The 21474-nt window shown below is 39.4% G+C and overlaps 2 protein-coding genes across 2 annotated transcripts; one reads left to right on the top strand and one right to left on the bottom strand.

The window, feature by feature from the left end:
* Positions 1-13493: 13493 nt before the first annotated feature.
* msx3 (muscle segment homeobox 3) lies at positions 13494-15134 on the top strand. Its single transcript, XM_032553502.1, has 2 exons — positions 13494-14001; positions 14672-15134. The coding sequence occupies exons 1-2, from the start codon at positions 13653-13655 to the stop codon at positions 15052-15054; spliced, it is 732 nt and encodes a 243-aa protein (XP_032409393.1). The 5' UTR covers positions 13494-13652; the 3' UTR covers positions 15055-15134.
* A 1742-nt stretch (positions 15135-16876) lies between these two features.
* On the bottom strand, positions 16877-21247 carry znf511 (zinc finger protein 511). The gene is made up of 6 exons (XM_032553500.1): positions 20975-21247; positions 20823-20896; positions 19971-20172; positions 19748-19872; positions 17993-18232; positions 16877-17791 (listed from the first exon to the last, which is right to left on the bottom strand). Exons 1-6 carry the CDS (start codon positions 21140-21142, stop codon positions 17719-17721), a joined length of 882 nt encoding a protein of 293 aa, XP_032409391.1. The 5' UTR covers positions 21143-21247; the 3' UTR covers positions 16877-17718.
* Positions 21248-21474: the final 227 nt, after the last annotated feature.

Below are 21474 nucleotides of genomic sequence, written 5' to 3'. Positions count from 1 at the left end.
CCAGCTGGAGTACCCTTAACCTTTCACCTCTGACCCCCAGCATCACAAAATTCATCACAGAGCCTCAGCTGGACGAACACAGAGGGGAGCATATTACAGAAAAGAAATACTGAGCAAGAACAGGTGCTAGGCACGAATACAGGTGGGACACGTGTTTTTCCACTTCTCCAACTCCCCTGGACTCACCGAATCCATAGATCCTCAGGGTGTGTTTGTCACGCTCTGAGTGTGTGTTGGTTTCTGTTTGCGTGTCAAGGCTCCATCTATCCTGATGCTCCTGGTTTAAAGAGAGGACCCTGCTGTTCCTTAATGAAAAGCTGTCTGCTACAGAAAGATTGAGTTACAAGAACAAGGTTCTTTCATCATTATTGAAGAAACATGTGCCTCCTTCTGCTTTCAATACAGACGACATTTTACACAAACCTGGTTAGTTTATGCTGTCTTTTAAGAGAACTACAACAAAACAACATTAGCCAAGGAGGGAGGATATGAGGTGAAGTTTTTGCCTCACATTTCAAACACCAGTGTTGCAAAAATGAAAATACAAAATATAGACTCTTTACTGGCAAAGAATATTAAATTGGTCATATGAATTTTTTTATTTTACCTCTTCAAGAAGGTTATCGTTAACTTTGAAATTCCAATGGTGCTTCACCACCCTTGTTAACACAGAGGACGAGAGTTATTGTGTTGTAAACAGATTTATGCATAAGACGTGAAGATAAACATGTGCTAATGTGGCAAGAATTTAATGTCTTCTTTAACCTCTTTAGTTTTCTTTATTGTGGTGAATTTGAATACTAAAATTCTTTTGTATATTTATTACTGTGTTTGTATTCTATAAAATCAAAAACAATTAAAGTCAGTAAATAGAGATGAATATACAAATTGACAATCAATTTAGTGAAGTTCTTTTATTACCTGGAAATATGCTATCATATGGATTAGTGTGGAAACAATACCACACTATTCTTGCTAAAATAATTTTTAAAATAAGGCTGAAATTAAAGAGCCTACAAAGAAGAACAGAAATCCAAATCTAAGATGCACAATCAATCAAATTAAAGAGAAATTAGGAATAAACTATTATCCATGACTTAAAGTCAGATAAAGTCACACTTTGCAGTAAAGTGATGAAACTTGTCTGATAAAAAGTCAAGTTTAGATTTTGCATGCCCATTTTGTGTGGTTAAAATTGACTTATTATGGCTTTTTCTTTGTAGTGTGAGAACATAAATAATTTGTGAGAAACAGGAGCTTTTTCCAAATAAGTCCATGTGACTGGACCGAGGTATAGGACGGGAAGCTTTTTCCTTCCAGAGAAACAATTCAAACCTTGTGAGGGAATGTGTTTATAGTCTGATGAAACCAAAACCCACAGTGAAACAGCATCATGCTATGGGGTAAGTTTCTTCAGAAGAACTATGAATGGAGCAGAAACTCAGTTAGCTTTGAACCTAAACCTTCAGATTTTTGCTTGAAAGCAGAAGATGGAGCATAAACCGCTTGCTTGCCATTGCAGTGGTCCAGCTTTACATCCAAATCACTCAAAAGATGGTCAAAGAGTCTAAGAAGAGTCCAGAATTCAATTTGACTGAGAATTTGAGGAATTTTCCCCCTCATTTGGAAAGCGTTAAAGAACTTCTTCAAAGTAGACATGGGAAATTTTTACCAAACCAAGTTTGGGCTCGCTGAAGGACTACAAACAGAAAGAGTGATTGTTGAAATTGAATCAAAATTCAATAAAGCTTTAGTTTAATGCTGAGCATTCTTTTTTTTTATTTTCCCTGGCAGATAGTTTTGTTTTTTGTTGAATTGTACATAAATGTTACGCCTATATGGCTTAAAATAAATTATCATGGATTTTCAACAGAGGCATGTAAACTTTTAAGCTCCTCCTTATTTACGCGCTTACTCCAATGTGCTTCAGCAATTACCGTTGACTTTTTCTAACGGAAAAGATTGAAATTTAAAAGTCACCATGATTTAAACTAACACAATGATGATGCTCATTGTGCTGCCCGCTGTAAATACGCCAACACAAGATGAGTCTGACTGAGCAGGGTTACTGCGAGGGTTACTGTTACATTGTTGGTTTACATAGCCCTGTGAACTTCCCTGAGGAAACGCATGCCAGAGCAGGATTTTACCAACCTCTCTTAATCACTCCCAGCTGGGCTCATGACAGGAAATGCTTCTTTCTCCTGAAGCCCTCGCTGAAACATGAAGCATGTTGCTTTATGAGTACGTCTCCGCTGAGAACTCGCGTTGAGCTGTCTTTGCTGGATTTAAAAGCGTCCTTTATGGTCAGCCGTCCTCCTCTTCAACAAGAGCTCACTTGACCTTTTGAAAGTGGTCAGCTATGTTCAGAAGGAAAAGCAACTCTTGGCTTCAGAAGGTGCGAACAGCATCATGTCAGTGATTCCTTAATGACGGCGAGGTCAGCTGCACAGTATTTAACAGGTCTAATGGACATCTGAGCTGGCTTTGGTGTCAGGCTTATGAAAGCAGTTTAGCAAGGAGGCAAGCAGCCTCAGGCCAGCAATAACAGAGTGGAACTGATTAAAGAAGAGGAGAGAAGCAGGGAGGAGAGAGGAAAAACGAGACAGGGACTGATAACATCTTTTTCACCAGTATGATGATATTAGAGAGCTAAAGGCGCAATAATCTCTCAGAAGTTGCTGTTTCTTTAGCTGCTTCAGAAATGTAAACAATAACTAAAGTCTACTATATGAAAACATTTGGCAGTGGACTGAAAGTTATAGTTAAAATAACAATTGTTATCTTTAAGTTTGACAGGAATTTACACAATTTTCCAAAACAATCTACAGTACTGCATCAGGATGAAAGTGGAGTCCTGATTTGAACACATTTGATTTCACTAATTGGAGTCAACCTCCTCTTAAAGCTAACACTCGCATGAATCTTTGATGTTTTGTCTCTATAAACTTCAATACATTTTATTCAAACATTATACAATTAGCAAATAATTGTAAGGCGAAAGGAAAAGGGTGTATGGGTGTAGTTTTTGTTGTTTTTTACAGAAACATGTAAGAAATTGAGCGTGTGTTCATATTTAGACAGTTTCTGATGCCTTGATTTATATTGCGGTGAAACCAATTGGCTTGTAAGGTCACCCCAGAATAACTAAAGTCCATTTGTGTGCAACCTAGTCTTACTAATCCAGATTGTCTGTGAAGGCTTCAGAAGTTTATTAGGGAACATTAATGAACAAACAGAGTCATGAAGACCAAGAAACACAGCAGACAGACTGAGGATAAGACTCTGGAGAAGTTTAAGCTAAAACAATATTCAAAGCTTCAAGCATTCCAGAGATCACTGCTCAAACCATTTTCTAGAAATAGAAAGAGCACGATACAACTAAAAACCTAACAAGACCCGGCCATCCATCTGAACTGGCTGGGTAAGGGTCGCATTGATCAAAGAGGCAGCCAAGAGGAGCCTGGGGAGCTGCACAAGTCCACAACTCTTGTGGGAGAATCTGTTGACAACACAACTATTAGTTGTGCACTCGACACGTCTGGATTTTATGATAGAGTGGTAAAAAATAAAGCCACTCTTGAGAGAAAGTAATGAAAAGGTCTGTTTGCAGTTCGCCACAAGCCATCATGGGAAAGCCAGACATTGCTTTCCTCGTCAACCCTTTCCAGCTCATTCTGGAAGGCCCCAAGGTGTTCACAGTCAAGAGAGGATATGGGTCTTTCCCGGGACTTGGGAGAGACTAAAATTATATGCTCTATGTCCACCGTGGAAAAGATTATGCACCAATAAAACCCCCAAAATGTTGTGACTCTCATCTGGTGATGTGTGCTGGTAAACTTCTGACTGTGACTGTAACAAATGTCTGAAAAAACAGTCCCATGATTGTCCGTGTGAAACAGCAGAAAAGTTATCACTTTTCCCATTAAATTTCTGGATAAAAAATTAAAGAGTTATGAGGAAAGCAGTACTTGTCTTTTCTTACAGTTTTACAACATATTAAGTCTAATTCAAGGGACCAATTAGCTTTTCCTTTCCATTGTTTTTGTTGCGTAAAATCCCCCTAGAACATGTAGGCAGCTAGCTTTTCCATGTCATATGACTAAAATAGGATAATCGACATCGACATCTTTCAATTAGTGGCCTTATCTGTTTCCCATCTTTTATTACAGTTAAGGTCAGAATTATTAGTGAAATAACTCAAAACTCTTAATATGTCCATGGAAATGACCAAAATAAAAACTTTTCATTGTTGTTTTGCTTCCAGAAGAAAAAAGATAAAATCTCCGCAGAGTTTCATCAGTATGTATCATTGATGCTCTGACCTGTGTTTTTTTAGAGCAGTCAAGTAACTGTGCTGCCTTCAGTTGTTACAAAAATGCTGTATATAACAAACATGACTTCAAAGAAATTTGACTTCTCAATTTGATGCCTTGAAATTAGGCTTCCGTCTCTAAGAAACTCAATTTCTTTCCGACACTCCGCCTTCAGCACGTCATCACAACCATGCTCTTCCACTATACTGTTTACAACCGTTCTTGGGAGCGTTGACCTGAGAAGTAGTTCGTATGATAAGAGCAGTCGACCCGCATTTCAAACAAGTGTTTGGTAATTGCTGCTGCAGCTAGTCTGTAGGAACTGAGAGGGGAAGATGCAGGGAAGGGTGCTCTGTGAAGATGGCACCTTGTGAGAGCAAGCGTTTAGGCACCTCCTAGCAGCTGACATGGGAGATTATTCCTCAGACATGCATGAAAGAATCATAGCAACACTCTCGTCATCATAAAAATAACATGATATAAAGCTTTAAAAAAGTAAATTTTACATAATACACTCTTCTTTTAGAATTTTGTGTGATTTCATCAAGAGTGACTTTATCTGACCTTAAGTGAATATCCACCCTCTGTCACTCAGCCTTTCCATTGCTATCCCTTCTGTAATGTCTTTAGCAAATAGACACTTAAAACAATCTATGAAAATTAGGTAGCAAAGAGCAACAGGATTTCAGGTCTTTTATTCTCTTCCCACACACTGGAAGAGCTCTTAAAGTCCAACTTGTCAGGAAAAGGACATGAAAATAAGGTGTACGGAAAGAGGATTGTGTAGATAACAGTGTCCTCCTGGACATGGAAGAAAACACGGTGCTTCATCTGGTTTCAACATGCAGGGGTGTCAGATCACAACAGCAGAAGGAGCCACGCCTTCACAGACCCAAAAAGGGGGGACTCATCCTCTCCTCTCTTCACTCCTCACCTCTCCCCGACATGGCTATAAGCAACACTAAAGCACAAGCCCAATAGCTCATCTCCATCTTCTCTGTGTCCAGAGAAGGCGGCCATTGTGTGCCCGCTCCTCTCTCCCCAAGTCAGTTTCCTATTGAGACTCTGAAAAGGCCTTTGAGGGGCCCTGTTTTGGCTGTGCAGCTCACCTGCAGAGTTGAAACTATGGGTCCATTCTGAAGCCCAGCAGCTGCCAGGGCAGAGAGGCTGGCACCCGGTGGGAGAGAGAATAGTGGCCGCAGAGCCTTTCAATATGAAGCCACTTAGTAACAGAAGGCATGTGCCAAGCCTGCAAAGCCATCCTTTGGAGCTCTCCGAATATCAGAGGAGAATTAGACACATCTTTGCCTTTTTTTTTAGCCGTTTTGTGGCTTTACTGTTTTGAATAATACGGCCTCTACGCTGATGGGGATCAAGTGAGATTTAAGAGCAGAGAAACAAGCTAACACTCTAACACTATCTGTCCATATCTAAGAATGACTGGTGAACTTTGGTGACAGATCTCTCTATGAAAACGCTGAAGATTTCAGCAGCTTTGGGCCTCTGAGGATGTCCTCACCACACAAAGCCCTCTTTCTATCAGCGGGCCAGCTCCCATACTGGTGCTAATTTACGATGCCCTCACAGCAATTTCCACAGTCAGAGAAGTTCAATTGTGTTTTCCAGCTCATTAAGCATCAACACAACAAAGCTTTCATCTTCTCCTTCATCTACTTTATCCCCCCCACCTCTCTCCTGCTTCACACATCTACCGCTGCTTTTTTCCAGTTTACAAACATCTTCCAGGCCTAAAAAGATGAAGGAAAGGTATGGTGGGCAAACATCTCATTCTCCCTCGTTCTTTAAACTCTCTTTGTAACCTGGCTTTGTGTTTTGGTTGCTTTAATGCAAAGACTGGAGATTTTCCTCATAGTGGTGCAGGAGGGATTTAATAGTTGTTTATTCAGGGGCCTCTGCTGCACCCTCCTATTCCTTTCAGGGCTCCATGAGACGACGTGAAATCTATTGTAATCTCAGCATATTTGTTCAGCCTCTTAATATAATTAGAAACTCCCAAAATTAAGCTAGTACCTTAATATTTTTAAATTAAGCAAGATATTTACACAAGACCTTCAACATCGGAGTTGAACAAAAGTACAGTTATTTCCTAAAGTTTGAAGAGGCATATGACCTCATTATCACTGAGAGGAAATAAATCCAATGGGCAATTCCCACCATTTAGAGGAACAACAACAATGCCCCGGAGTAAAGCATGAAACCCCAATTTGTTCCAGTTTTGGCTTCTTCTAATGTGGTGAACATTATCTGAGGCTCTGATAGATGAAACCATAATTTACAGACATAATCAACGTGCCTGGAACATCTTTTGAAGCAAGTGTGAGTCAGAACAGATTAGGAAATATGTTGGGGGCGGGGGACATTGTCGGCACTGGCAGTTACTACTTCTGTGGATAGATCAAAACAAACCACAACCTTCAAAGTGTAGTCAAATAATTTATGGCTATTAATGACCTATTTATTTAAAGTGTTTAGCAAATAACACTGAGGATCTTAGATCTTGCTGCTTAGTACTGGCACGCATTTTAGGGGTTCTCCTGTGTAATATTTATACATATGACTTTTTGAAAATAATAAATGTACACTGTAGGTTAAGTAAGTTGATGCATTACAAATTTGTAGTCCTTCCACACAGCAGTGCCGATGGTGTCAAACTGATCTTGCTTTTGAAACTAGATCTGAGTTTTTAGGACTGAATGAGCCTATAAACCCATGTAAAAGTATCCATACTACTTCTTTTCCATTTGATGATGTTGCAAAAAGAAACTTTGATGCATTTTGTTGGAATTAAATTAAATGTTACTCTATCACTTAGTGATAGAGTAACATTTAGGTCAGTTAATTGTGAAGTTGAGCAAAAGTGATTTTGAAAATCTTCTAAAAAGTTTGCGTAGGCCAATACTTTGTAGCACTAGCCTTTCTCTGCAGAAGCAACAGCAGCAACTTTGCCCATCAAGGAGACTTCTTTAGCTAAATTTGTTCAATGTAAGTATATCATGACAGTTTTCAACTTTCGCTTGTCTCTGTAAATCCAGCATCATTTCCTGCTGTCTTTGCTATGACTTTCACTTAAATGGGAACTAAATCAGCATGAACAGTGCTGCATCATAAACCAGCATTTCCAACCTGTCTTCCTGGGTTATTTTCCAACATCATCATCCTCCTCATCATCATTATCACAAAGCGCAGGGAGTATAATGACCCCCTTGCTGTCAGCACCATCACTGAGCTCGCTATAACACCCATCTCTCCCTGAGTCCAGAGAGGGTGTCCAATTCCCTTTGTCCTCATCCATTTTCTCCCAAACCACAACAATGTGGCATCCATGTATCTGCACTTGTCTGTTAGCACCTGGCACCATGGGCAAGGCTCAGTGCAGAGCTCCTCGTCTGTCAGAGCAAGCTCATCTCCATCAGACGCCATGTGGAACTCACCCGCTTGTAACCAAATCCAAACTAAGACGTACAAAACAAACAGGGGGACAATAAACCACTCTCAGCTCACCTGTCAGCACTGTCCTCTAAAAGTCATGCTAACATATAGTAGATAAATGAAAAGCACTTAACCAATCAGCAGCCTGTCAGCTAATTACAATAATTTCAAGCCTTATCTGCCATGCGAGTTTCCATTGCAGTGGGGTTTCTTGCATGAGTAGCGCTCTGGGTGAGTAACCGCCTTCTACGTCAGCAGCCTTCAACAAACTTTGATCTGATCCCATCGATTCTGCCCGATTTCTCTATCTCTGCAGAGGGAAACCAAACCAACATCATGTGTTGACAGTGATGTTTACAGTTGCTTTTATGTCACACATTGCATGTAGACCAGGTCAACTTTGGGTGAATCTTCAACATGTTTGCTGTGCTCTCTTGTGGCAAAACCTTATAAGTTATGCTACTGGGAGAAGCAATTGATAAGTCAATAGCTTCTCCTACCTGAGCTGTGGATCTTTGCAACTCCTCCAGAGCTACTTGTGATCCCTTGGCTGTTTCTCAGATTCGTGCTCTTTGCTCAGCCTGTCAGTTTATGCTGATCGCCAAACATCAGTAGGTTTTGTCTTTGTTTATTTAGGAATGTTACATTAATAACATTAATGTAACATTTAATGTATGTACAGTATATATATATATATATATATACTGTACATACATAAACAGTCATTATTTCTCATTTTTTCTTCCACTTATCAACCATGAATTATTTTGTGTTGGTTTATCTCACACAGTCCAAATAATATATATTCAGGTTTGTGTTTGTATTGTGAGTCTAGGTGCTAACTTTCAAGTGATATGAAGAACTTCACAAGGCAGTGTACTCTGTACCGTGAAAACAATGTGGCTCAGCTATATTCTGTGACAATTTGACAAAGAGAGGAAGGTTAAGTTGCACCTTTGTCATAATGGTTCAGCAGGTTAGACTGGAACCTGAGTGAAGACAGAGTCAGTAGCAACTGAAACTGACGTGTTGATGTAGTTTCCTTCAACTCTTCCTGCAGATAAGGAGGAACATCACAGGGGAGACCTCAGGGTCGCCAATTGATCTCTGGCTGATTGGCCTGAGAGAAACTGAGCAGGAGGCAAGACCTGCTTCACTTTAATATTCTTGGAGCCTGTGCAACACCGCATCAATCTTTCAAACCCGCAAGACGAATGCAAGAAGTGGAAACCAGTATGTTTAGCACAATGCATGACCCCAGTTTGTTCCAGGAAAGTTGTCATGTGATTCTTATCAGCTTTTTAAATGACATAACAGGAAGAGTGAGACATATTTCTTCAGCAGTTTTTTCTCCCATTCAATTTTCCATTAATCTTTTTCAGCACAGCACTCTGTGAACATCTAGCTTCTTTAGCAATGAATTTTGGCAGCTTAACCTCCTTGTGGGGGAACCTGTGACTATCTGCTGGACTAATGGATACATCAGCAGCCTTCCCTATAGTTGTGTGTGGGTCATAACTCATAACATATTTTTGTGCTGAAAATATTTTTTAGTGAAATTTTGTAATATTTGTCTTTGCATTTGTATTAGATCGTATTTGTTGTTTTTTGCAATCTGACAGTCAGTTTAATAAAATTCAACCTCCTTCTCATATTTCTGAATGCATTTAATACAGGTTTAGGAGTCAAAAATCTGTAAATCGAAACATGTAGAACCTGCTACAACATGTCTGCTTGGAAAGGAAATGCATTTTTGAAAACCTCAATTAACTCCTAAGCTATTCTCCTTTGGGGCAAGGCCGATAGGTTTAGGAGTGTGTTGAAGTTTTTATGCAAAGGGAAGAAACATTTTGGACTTCTTGCATAAAAGCAGGAAATAGGATGTAAGAGAACAACCACAAATAAATTGCAAAAAAAAAAAAAAAGGTATCGTATTCTTAATAATAACAAACATAAGGAGACATTCTATAAAACTATACAGGCAATCAATGCTGTAGATGTCTGCATGTGAACTGTCAGCAAAGAAATAAAAATACCCATTTTTGTTTTCAAAGAAAAAGACTACAGACAACCGTGCACCTTCTTTCATCTCAGAGTGATAATATTGGCTGTAAGTAGATGAGAATGTAATGTTGCCCTAAATTACAGTCATTCAAAGCTTGTATGGTTACCCAGCAATCTATCACTGTCACACAAAGAGCGAGAGGGGGGAGACCGAGCAGACAGGCGCCAGGCACAGCAGGATCAAAGCAGGAACATACCTCAGGGAGGGAAACAGTTAACTCCATTTAACCAATTGTCCTATAAGACGGAGACAGACAGAAAGTCAGTGTGTTGCTTCAGGCCTGTCCAGCAGCAGAGTAAAAAAGCCTCACATATTTGGTTTCAATGGGAGTTATTGGACTTGATGCGAGGAGCTCCGGAACAAAACTAATTTGGACGAGCCTCTTCAATAAGGCCCTTTAGAGACTCTCAAAGGGGCTGCAGACAATGAGCACAACAGGCTGAAATATATGGGCATAGACAATTAAATTAGAGGCCACGATATGAAAATTTACAGTGACAATCACTCTTGGAAATACACTGAGAGCGGTAAATCACAGCCTGAACAGCTATGCTGCTTTAATGAACCAGGACCATGAACTACTGTGTTCTATAACAGCTTTCAACAAGCCTTGTCACTACTTTTTGCTCTACAGCTTAGATTTAAACAGTTTAAACAAGTGGTATACACAAACTCATCAGATTATTTTATTTTGAATAACTGAGAAAGGGCTGCCTGTTGTTTGTGGTGTTCGTGGACAGGATCTAAAGGTTTAGTTGCACAGAGGAGGATGTTTGGTTTCAGACACTCAGGGTCTCATCTTTGCTTTTCACAGATGGTGTGGTTCTGTTGGCATCTTCAGCGTTCACTGTAGAGTGAAGACTTGAGTGTGAAGGGGCTAGGATGAGAGTCAGCTCCTTTAGATCTGAGGCCGTGGTTCTCTACAGGTAAAAGAGCCTCTTCTTTATTGTCAAGTCTCACTCTAGCTGATTAACATCTGGTTTGGTTCTAGCGAAGTTGGGTGTGCTGCTATTGTCAGTGTGTTCCTAACTGTGTGGGAGTGAATATGGGCAGAAACATGGGGGAGAATGCGAGAACGTGGGCAGTCTGTGAGCGTGAAAGTGCTGCGATCGATGCTCCAATGATGTCATTTTGCGTGTGTACCCTTGGGATGTCAGTTTTTCCAAAATCTTCTGTTATATTTGTTTGTTGGGGGTTGTCTTGTCGCTTCTATGCCCTCTTATCTTTCTTATTGATAAAAGGTTTGGACCTCAAAGTTTGACCAGAGAATTATCGTTATCTCACCAACTACTGTGATCTGACGTAAATCAACGAATGCAGTTTACTGACAATCAAATCGCATCTGACCAAAAACCCATCTAGGTCCAGCTTGTATCACATGAGGTGGTTCCACAAAAAAATGGAAAGGAACAGCACAATAACTAGTCCCAGGGTTGACTGGGACTAGTTAAAGCCACGGCCATGGAGAATGGGCTCGCTCAGGTGTACTGCCCCGTCTGGCTTGGGAGGTTGGTCTCTGTCTCAAGAAGAAAAGCTTAAGCATCTTGGTGTCTTGTTAACGAGTGATGATGGTGTGGAACATGAAATGGACAGACAGATTGGAGCTTCATCTGCAGGAATGTGGGTGTTGCTACAAACAGTTGAGGTGAAGGAAGAGCTTAGCCAAAAAGCAAAGCTCTCAATTTACTGGTCCTTCAATATTCTGAGCCTCACCTATGGACCTCAGATGTGGATCATGACCAAAAGACGAGATCCTGGATACAAAGATACAAATGAGGTTCCCCCAAAGGGTGGCTAGACTCAGCCTTGCAGACAGGATAAGGGGCTTTGCCATCCAGGGGGAGCTCATAGTAGAGCCGCTGCTTCTCAACATCAAACGGAGTCAGTTGCAGTGGTTCAGCATGTTGCTTGGGCCCCTCCCTTAGGGGGTTTTCCAGGCACGACCCACTGGGAGGAGACCCCAGGGAAGATTCAGAACTCACTGGTGGGAACTCACTGGTGGGAACTCACTATGATCCCGCAGAATGACCCAGAGGATGTCACTATAAGGAGAGGGAGTTATTACTGGAGTTCTCTTCTGGACATGGTGCCTCCATCACCTGATCTTGGATAAGCATGGAAGACAATGGATGGATAATCAATATAAACCGAGAAACTTTGATTTTTAATTACAACAAAATACTGAAGCTATGTTTATTTTCCTACATAATTCAGTGAAAATGTCTATTAATAGAAGGAGCTTTTGTAACACAACTTTTATGAGGTTTTTGGGTCTGTTTTTTTTTAGTCACCTTTTTAAGCAGGAATTTACCCATTCACAACCGATTCACAAGTCTTTACTATTTGTTATACTCAGAAGCTATCAAATGATGAGCCGGCCTATGGCATTAGCAAACAGTATTTTATTATCACATTGCTTTGCAGAGCTTACAATATATCAGTAGATTAGCTAACTATTATGTACACCTTATTTAAAGAAATTAAATGAAACATGGACTTTCTGCATATGTGCTGTGGCAAGTAGAAATTCTTTCACCAGACACATTTTTGGGATTTCGATTGTTAATTTTTTAAAGTTTTTTAACATCTAAGCTCCTACATGCAAACTCAGATATTCCAGGGTTTGTGCTAAATTGGAATTTAAAAAAATAAGCACACACTCCCGTGACTTCTTAGTTAATGCTTCTTGCGGACACACCTGACAGGCTATATGTAAATATTAAAAACCTTTAGTTTAGAAGTGATTTTTTTTTCAGTTTCAGAGTGTAGTCACTTTGAAACTTATGACACCTTCTTAGATTAAGAGACATAGACTTTCCTTCGAGCAAAATTAATTTACAGCTTGTTAAAATCAGCCCTTTCCATTGGCCCTGGACTGGCTTTACTGGAGTTAACATTCTAAAACGTAATCGCTGAGACAGATCCATGCTTTATGTTAGCTTACTGCGTGAGCACACAGTCCGGATCGGCGCAGTTAATTAATCAGTTGTTGTTTCCATGCAGTTTCGAGTGAATTTAATAGGCTTTCAACCCATAATTGTTGTATTGGTTTATGTAAACAGCCCGACTTTGGACCCCACGCAGGTCTGACACGCTCATAATTGACTGCCAAAGTAAAGTTAAACATTCTGGCAAATCAAGTTGCGCTGAAAAAAAAAAAATCCGTTAAGCTACTCTCTAAAATGTTAAACTCCAGAAACAAATGACTAAGTCAGAGAAATAGTCCTGCCTCCACAATGTCTACTTTTTTCAATATAATGCAAACTTTCCTCAAGTAATAGTTGACCACCAAAAAGTGGAGAAGAATAAAAGTAAGTAAATATTATTTATAAAATCCTTTGCACACAAATAAAATCACAAAGCTCTGTACAACAAAAAATAACGTTAAACTATACAAAGAATAAAAACAAGAATAAGAAGTACAATAAAAACTGCAGGTCTGAGCTGCTTAGGTCTCTAGTAAATCATGGAAAGTTTACATCTGCGCCACATTCCTTGAATTAGTTATCTGCCATCGCTTACAAGTTTTACAACTGTCAATGCCCACCAACAGCAAACTAACCTCATCATCCATCTGTCCTATCAGAGCGCGCACCAGGAGAGTCACGTGGAAGACTTTTAATGTCTGATTCGCCCGCGGTAAGATGAGAGAGAAACTTCTGGCTCTTCACTGAAGAAAATGCGAGCCTGTGCGTAAAACTCAGCTTACCAGCGGATGCGCTGCGTCAGCGGAACCACAACGATGACCCTGATCTTCATCAAGTGAACACACGCAAACATTAAAAAAGCAGCGGGGAGAACGGTGGGGGGAAAGTGGTTGCATGGCACCGCAGTCGTGCGTAATGAATCCTGCGCAAGGATCACCGGCCTTGGACACATCGCGTCAGGATAAAGCCGCTGAAGAAACTGGAGCCGAGGAGCTGGACATGGCACCCAGAAGGAGCTGTAAAACCAAAGGTTTCGAGCTGCCTTTCAGTGTGGAATCCCTCATATCGGACAGGACCTCTCCGTGCAGCAGCTCCCGCTCCTCTGACCTTAAGTCAGGCTGCGTCCGCACGGAGGAGACAGAGTGTGCGTCACCGAGAGGGATCTGTGGGTCCAAACTGGAGGCGGTGGACCTTAGCGACAAGGAGAGGACCTGGCTCCAGGATCCATACCATGCACACACAAGTAAGTTGGAGATATTATCATTATTGTTACTACTATTAATAATAATTTGTGTTAGTATTATGGTTATACCTCAGTTCGGTTACAGGACAATTTTTTAAAAAAAGTCTAGAAATGAAACTCTTTAGAGATATTTACGGTCATAAATACTTTACGATTTCATCGTAAAGTATGATAAAACTGTATTGATTTGAATGGGTCTCAGAATAGATTTCTTTAAAAACTTTGTTGTATCAAGCAGAAGGTCACTATGTCACGTTTTCTGTCTTCAAGAAAGTTTTTTTTTTCGACGTTTTCTGCTCAATACAAGTAACCATTACCAAAAAAAAACTTGGGAAAATGAGAAGCTAAATGGCTTGATATTGTGCGCCAACTGTTACTGGACTCATGTTATTTGCATTTTGTGTATTTTTGGTGCAGGACAACTCTTGGCTCAAGTTTTACCTGAAAGAAAAATCATAATGGGGCCCACACTCACATGTCGGCTGGCCACTGATAGGCAATAGTTTAAAATCTACAAAATGTGATGGCAGATTTTGCCGTTCGCTCACATTTACATTATAAAAAACTAAAGGTTGATTAACATTAGTTTTGTTAAGTGACACAGGAAACCAAACATAAAAACCATGATTCATCTTGAACGCATTTTCTCATTTGACCAATCTGCTTCCAGGAATCCCAAGCCCAACTACGTGCAACCTGCGGAAACACAAGAACAACAGAAAACCCAGGACCCCCTTCACCACATCCCAGCTGCTCTCTCTGGAGAGGAAGTTCCGTCAGAAACAGTACCTGTCCATCGCGGAGAGAGCAGAGTTCTCCAACTCCCTGAACCTCACAGAGACCCAGGTCAAAATCTGGTTTCAGAACCGCCGAGCCAAAGCCAAGAGACTGCAGGAGGCCGAGCTGGAGAAGATAAAGCTGGCCGCAAAGCCGCTGCTGCCGGCGTTCGCCTTCCCCTTCCCGCTGAGCGCAGCGCCTCTGTACGGAGCTCGGCCTGCTTTCCCCGTACCCGGACTACTCAGCAGGCCTTACGGGATGTATTACTTGTCTTAACTAATATCCAGGACGCTGCGTTGGAAAAGCGTTAATCAAATATGTTTTTAGAAAGAAAATAACAAATGTCACAAAACATATCCCTCTGTTTTTTTCTCTTTCTTTTTTTTTTATTTTTACAGTTCTTGTAAGTTCAATGACATTTATATCGTTATAATTGGTGTGAGAAATATTTTTACATATATATATATATATTTTACAAGCGTGGTCTACCTTATTTCTTTGGAGACAAATTTGATGGAGTAATAGATTTTAAAGAGGTCAGACCAGATCACGTTTATAAAGAGATGAATTATTTTTAGGCCAGCAAACTTGCCTAAAAGTTTGCTGCGTAAAAACTTTTAGGCAAAGATGCGTAAAATGTGCGCATCTTTTGCGCACATTTTACGCAAAAGATGAAAATTAAATCGCACTCCGCTGTGTTGTAAGCGGTTTAACTTACTAAAGCTTAATTCCATTAGATGCAATTACTTATTTTTTTATTTTGAAAGGCCAACTTGTTCTGGATTGACTATATATATATATATATATATATATATATTTGGAAAGGTATCCAGACTTGCGTGTTTGACGTTGCAAAGCCTTAGAAAATGTTTTTCTAAGGCTGTAACAAAGTACCACGTTTCCTACTTTTTTAAGAACTTTGCTGCCATATTTACCCTCGTTATGATTAACAAATTACATGAAAGTAACCCTAAAACAGAGTGACTAAAACTGACTCCTCAGTGTAGTTGTGCTTTATGGCTCATAAATTATTTAAAGACACCACGACCAATATATTTTAATTTCAAGAATAAAACGAAAAGAAAATTTACAAGTAAGGTCTAAATCATGATTTCCTGTACTGTTCAAAAATATTACTGGACTACAGATTGGAAAAATGTCAGTCTTAAGTATTTCTTTTTAAACCTGTATAAGAAGTGAAGGCCAGAACATCTCATCCTCCTTTTTCTTAATACAAAGACCCAAAAATTTATGAAAACAAACCTGACACCAAACCTGTTGCAGCCATCAACCAGTTTTTAAAAATAGATTGAACCATTTTAAATTGATATGGACTTTTTGTGTTTTGAAAGATGATCTACATTTTAAAAACACTGCTGTTAGGCCCAAAATTATTCACACCCTTTGCCAGATCATTTAAAATTATTCTCATTCATCGAAAACGTTTGCTCCTGATTGGAAATGAGACCAGTATCTCTTAAAAGATGATAAAACATAATAAAAGGAGTAACAATTTAACAGATAACTATTATAAAAAAAATGTAATTGAAAATTATTTATAGTCGCTTCAATAATCTGTATGGCATCATAGCGTCAATGATGCCCTTCCTATAGCTGTTGACCAGTTTCTTGGTTGTTTCTATTGATCTTATGAGGATTCATCTTTGGTAAATCCAAGTCTTCTGAGTTTCTCTGTCAGATTCAAACTTCTGGCTCTAAAACATGAATGTTTTGGAGCTTGGCTGCTCCAAAATATAAATATTATTTCCAGGCAGAAGAAATGTGTCCACCAGTGTTATATATACTATATAATTGAGGAACTAATTAACTTAATAAGACACACAAGCATCAAAGCTGAACAGCTGGTATTAGTACATCACAGATGAGTAACTTTTGACAGATTTTACTGAATAATTAAAGTTGCACTTGAGTTGAAAGGGGTTCAACATTAATCTTTTGGGCCCGAGCAAGCACTGCAAGGGGTCTGAACTCAACCTACTAGCTTAAATAAATAACTTTTCTCTTTCTCAATACCAAACGGAAGGGCTGCTTTCTTACTTTTCACTATCTGGGAACAACTTTTGTTTGTTTTTTTTTAAACACACCTTAAATAATCTGCTGCTGCTAAACAGACTACAAGCAAAACCATGCAAAATAAATAGAAACACAGAAATTTACTCACTTAGAAACTTTCGGATCAGGCGTGTTAATCTTATGTGATGTGTGACAGCTTGTATTTTGGATTTAGATTTTATCCTGACTTAATAACAATTTAGGACAAAATAGCAAAACAAGCTGGAAAAACTGACCGAGATATTGATATCCAAAGGGAATTTGATCAATTTTCTATAAAGTTTGTTTGTTAGCTTTGACTGTTGTTGTTATGAGTGTTTTACTGGTTTTCACAGCAAAATGTTCCTTAATTAATTGTTGTCATTTCACACAACCACAAGATATTATGAGGTGAAATTATAACCCATAAATCCCTGTCTGTTTCAGCAATACAAATGAAACCATATATTTTCCTCATGTTTTATTTTTCTAAAAAAAGGGCTGATTTCAGAACTTTCATTTTAGTTTATAAAATATAATTACAAATATTCTGGGTTGTTTTTTTGCATCCATCGATCCCACTGCAGTCATTAATGTACAGTGTATTTTATAAGGCTGAAAACACAATTTGTATTAAAGTCTATTATTAAAAAATGCAAATGTTCTTCTAATTTCCTATCACTTCTGTGAAATCAAGTACATCCTTAATATAAAAGTGCTGAGCTTCACTGCATCCTTTTATCACATTTTCCAACAGGAAGCATGTTAATCATCTCGCATCTCATCTGAGAATGCAAAAAGAACTTTAATTGAATTGAATTACTGACAACAAAATGCATCATATTTTAATCCTAAAACACAGAGAACAGAGTGGTCAGATGCTGTGTTTCATTTCCTTCTGCCCCTCTGGCCTCTAAAGCCTCGGACCGAGCCGTGACCAAAACACACAGTTTTAGGCACCCTGTGGAAAACAGAACAAACCCTTTAAATTACAGTCAGTTATTTTTTATAAGACAATCTGCAGAAAATGCTTCACAAAACTTACTTTAATATGACTTAACTACATACAATCAAATGTTTATCTTTAGCAGACTAAAGGTTCTCTTCGACAAACAAACCTAAACTACATTTTATACAATTTAGTGCTTTAGAAAACACAAACCTGTAGGAGTATTTTGGTTTCAGCCGCTCTGTGTTTGTTTCTGGGGTCTGAGCTGAAGCAGAAAAGTCCTCAAACTGAGCAGCTTCCTCCCTGCTTGCATGCGTCTCCATGGACTCCTCCTGCTCAAGCTGGTTGGACTCAACGCTGCACATAACCTCACACACACCCTCCGACCTACAAACATCGTCTGCTGCCTCCATGGCCGTGTCTGTCCTCTGCTCTCTGCTCGCTTCTCTGGTTCTACCAGAAAAACACAATTTCAAAACTAAGGACACTGAATGATTTCAACAAAGCTGCAAAAGGAAAAAAAAAATGTGGATCTTATTTTAAATACAGACTGTTGAGTTGAAACAAAATATTTATTTACCCTATATAAGGGGATACCGGAAATTCTTTTGTCACTGATGTAACTTTTCCTGTTTTAAGTTAGCTAGGATTTCAAAACTATTTCTATTTGCTAAATGCCAGAGTAAGAAAGAGGATATATATACTGCTCAAAAAAATAAAGGGAACACTTTAAGTGTTAAACACCTGTTTAAGTGTTCCTTTTATTTTTTTGAGCAGTGTATATATATATTTTTAAGATAATTTTATATTACCTAAATGGAGACACACCTCTGGACGTATTTAATGGCAACACATCATACAGCTTCCTTTGGATGATGTAATAGAAAAATCTAACAAAATCAGGCAAGATATCAGTGACAGTTTTTTCAGTGCTGCTGTTTTTATGTTCCAATTCTCTGTCTGTGGATGTTTTGGCATCCACAGACGCTTGATGGGTGGGGCTTCAGGACCGCATATCATTTGCATACATTATAGAGACTGACAGTAGTGCTACGGTCATTCTCAGGGTAAAATGTATGCAATGGTTACTTCAAGTTCAGATGGACCCTCTAAAACACAGGAAAGTAACATTGTTATATTTCTTTGGTATTCCATTGGACTGCATATAATATATGCAAATGATATACGACTCTGAAGCTCCGCCCCTCGGGCGCCACCCAGACGCCAAATCAGTGACATATAAGTGAAACTGAAAAGCAGGAGCACTGAAAAACCTGAAATGCCAGTCAGTGTGAAAACTTGTTAGCGTATGAGTTTTCACACAAGTTATTTGTTTCAATTTATTTATTTTAAATACAGTAAAATAAATATGCGTTTAAATGAATCTTTGTTCAATATCAATTTTTGTTTCACTTCCAATACAAATGAATTACAAAAAAATTCAGTTACATTTTTTCAATGTCAATATTTCTCTTTAGGTTCAAGTCAAACTTTTATCGTTTTAGCCCTTTTTTCCTACAGTATACAGGGCTGTAGGGTTAGGGTAAGGGGTTAGGGAAGCAGAACTGAACAGGTGTGTGTAAGCAAGTCTTGTAGCATTCCTTACTCGATTACACCAGTTCTATTGGGAGAAATGGGCCAAAGATCCCAGAAATATATTGAAAATCACAGAAAACTATTGAAAGAAGTTTGAGGAAAGATGCAACAAAGTTTTTGACAGTTTAAAATGTACTTTTACCAAACTCTAAGTATAGTATGAAAACTTCTGAATTTCAAAAAAAATAATATGAAACCCTCAAAAAACAATAATCGTACCTGACCTAAAACAGGAACAGTTTAGTTTGATTTGATATTAGACTGTGAGAAAAAAATGGTTACAGTCTTTTACACTGTGTAGAGACCTGGTAAGTGAGCATATGAACATTGTAGCGCCATCTAGTGGACGTGCTATGGGATGTACAGTATTACCCTTTTTCTTTTCTGTTTTTGTCAAATCTGAAGTCCGGTGGATACTTGTGAAGTCTTATCAGGTGGTCCTTCCTTTGCTGACTTGTCCTAAACTTCTGTCCACAGCCTTCCACAAGGCACAGATACTGAAAGGAATCAAGGTTCCAAGAAAAAGTATAATTTAATATTGCTTAAAATAAATCACTTGTTTAATTCTTTGACCAACAGATTATCCAGGGCTCACCATGTCTTGTTTTTGGGCGAGGATGGTGAAAAGTGAGTCGTGCCACTCCTGAATGTGAATGTCCAGGAGCCGGGCGCTCGGCAGGGAGCGGCGGCAGGAGCAGCACACGTGTCGGTGCAGGGAATTGTAGTGGTGCTCGTACTCATCCAGTGTGCTGAAGACGGCTCTACAGCCGGAGATGTGACAGCCAAACTCTGAAACACTGAGGAAGAGATCAGGAGGAAGAGGGGAAATATCACTGACAGTTTGACTAAGAACTACCTGAGCCAACATCAGGGCCACCTTTTCTTCTCTGTGCTGCTTTTTCTTCCAGATGTAGCATCCCACTCTGAGGGATGCTAAATTCGAGAAAATCTCAGTATGTCTACTGAAGTTGCTCCTTTGTTCCCCTCTTTGAAATCAGGCCAATATGTAAAAGTCTTTGCCTCACTTACTTGCCTACTGCCATTCCCCAGCGAGCTCTGCACTGGTGGCAATTAATTAGTTGATTTTGTATTAGGAGACATTTGTGGCACTTGTTTTAATTTCTTTGCCACCTTATTTATTATAATATATTTGCCTGTGAAGGGCTGCAAAGCGATGATGACACAACATGTTTCCTTGGAAGTAACCAAAGCTGGCAAAAGAAAAACTATTTCAAGCAGCACTATTTTTCAAAGCAATCATGCTGCTGTCCTGTTTCAATAAGACTGATTATTGATTTCATCTGATCGCTATTCACAGCAATCTAGAGTCAACCCAAACTGCTACCAGTTCGACTGATGGAGTAAAGTTTGTGAAACGCAAGATTTCCATCAGTGTCAGAGGTTTGTCGTCACAGCTGTGATGTCCAGAGTTTTGTCTGTAAGCTACCTGGGCGCTGGCTGCTCCTCTGCCTCTGACATGAACAGGTCCTGCAGATACATGTGTCTGAAAACATCTCCATCCTGTCAACAAAGGTTTATATTACAGATGGTAACTAATGTTGTTTTGTCGTCTGGTAGAGCTCCGTGTGAAGTTGTTACCTCAAACAGCTCATGGTCTCTGTGCAGACGGAGGAGCTGCGGATTAAAAGTGAATGGGTTTCCCTCCTCCTGCTGCTCCGCCGCTTCTCTAAAACCCTCTTCTTCGTCACCGTTACGAGTTTGACTTCCTCCCATCGCCATAAGCTGGAGCAAGTCTGGTTGCAGCATCACGTACAGACGTTTTCATAACTTCTTTGTTGAATCATTGGCAGCCGAACGGCTTCTGCGTTTGTTTTGGTTAGAATTTGGCGCGGGGAGATTACGTCACTCAGGCGGTTTCCGAGTTGACAAGAAAATGATGTTTTAGCTCCACCTGCTGGCCAAACTAATATCGGAACTGGAAACAAAACCGCTTTTCATTCAGTCACATGAATGTTACGTGGAAATGCTGTCTAAATTTCTACAATTTAGAACAGTCAGCTTTTGTTTCTTACCATTTAGAAAGTTATCTGTCTTTTGTAGCACCAGACAAAACGAAAACATGGTAAAATGGAAAACAT

The sequence above is a fragment of the Xiphophorus hellerii genome, chromosome 22 (genome assembly GCF_003331165.1).
Source record: "Xiphophorus hellerii strain 12219 chromosome 22, Xiphophorus_hellerii-4.1, whole genome shotgun sequence".
In the NCBI taxonomy this organism is placed as follows: Eukaryota; Metazoa; Chordata; class Actinopteri; order Cyprinodontiformes; family Poeciliidae; genus Xiphophorus; species Xiphophorus hellerii.
The sequence above is the reverse complement of the archived record's forward strand: the minus strand, read 5'-3'. Positions and strand labels throughout refer to the sequence as shown.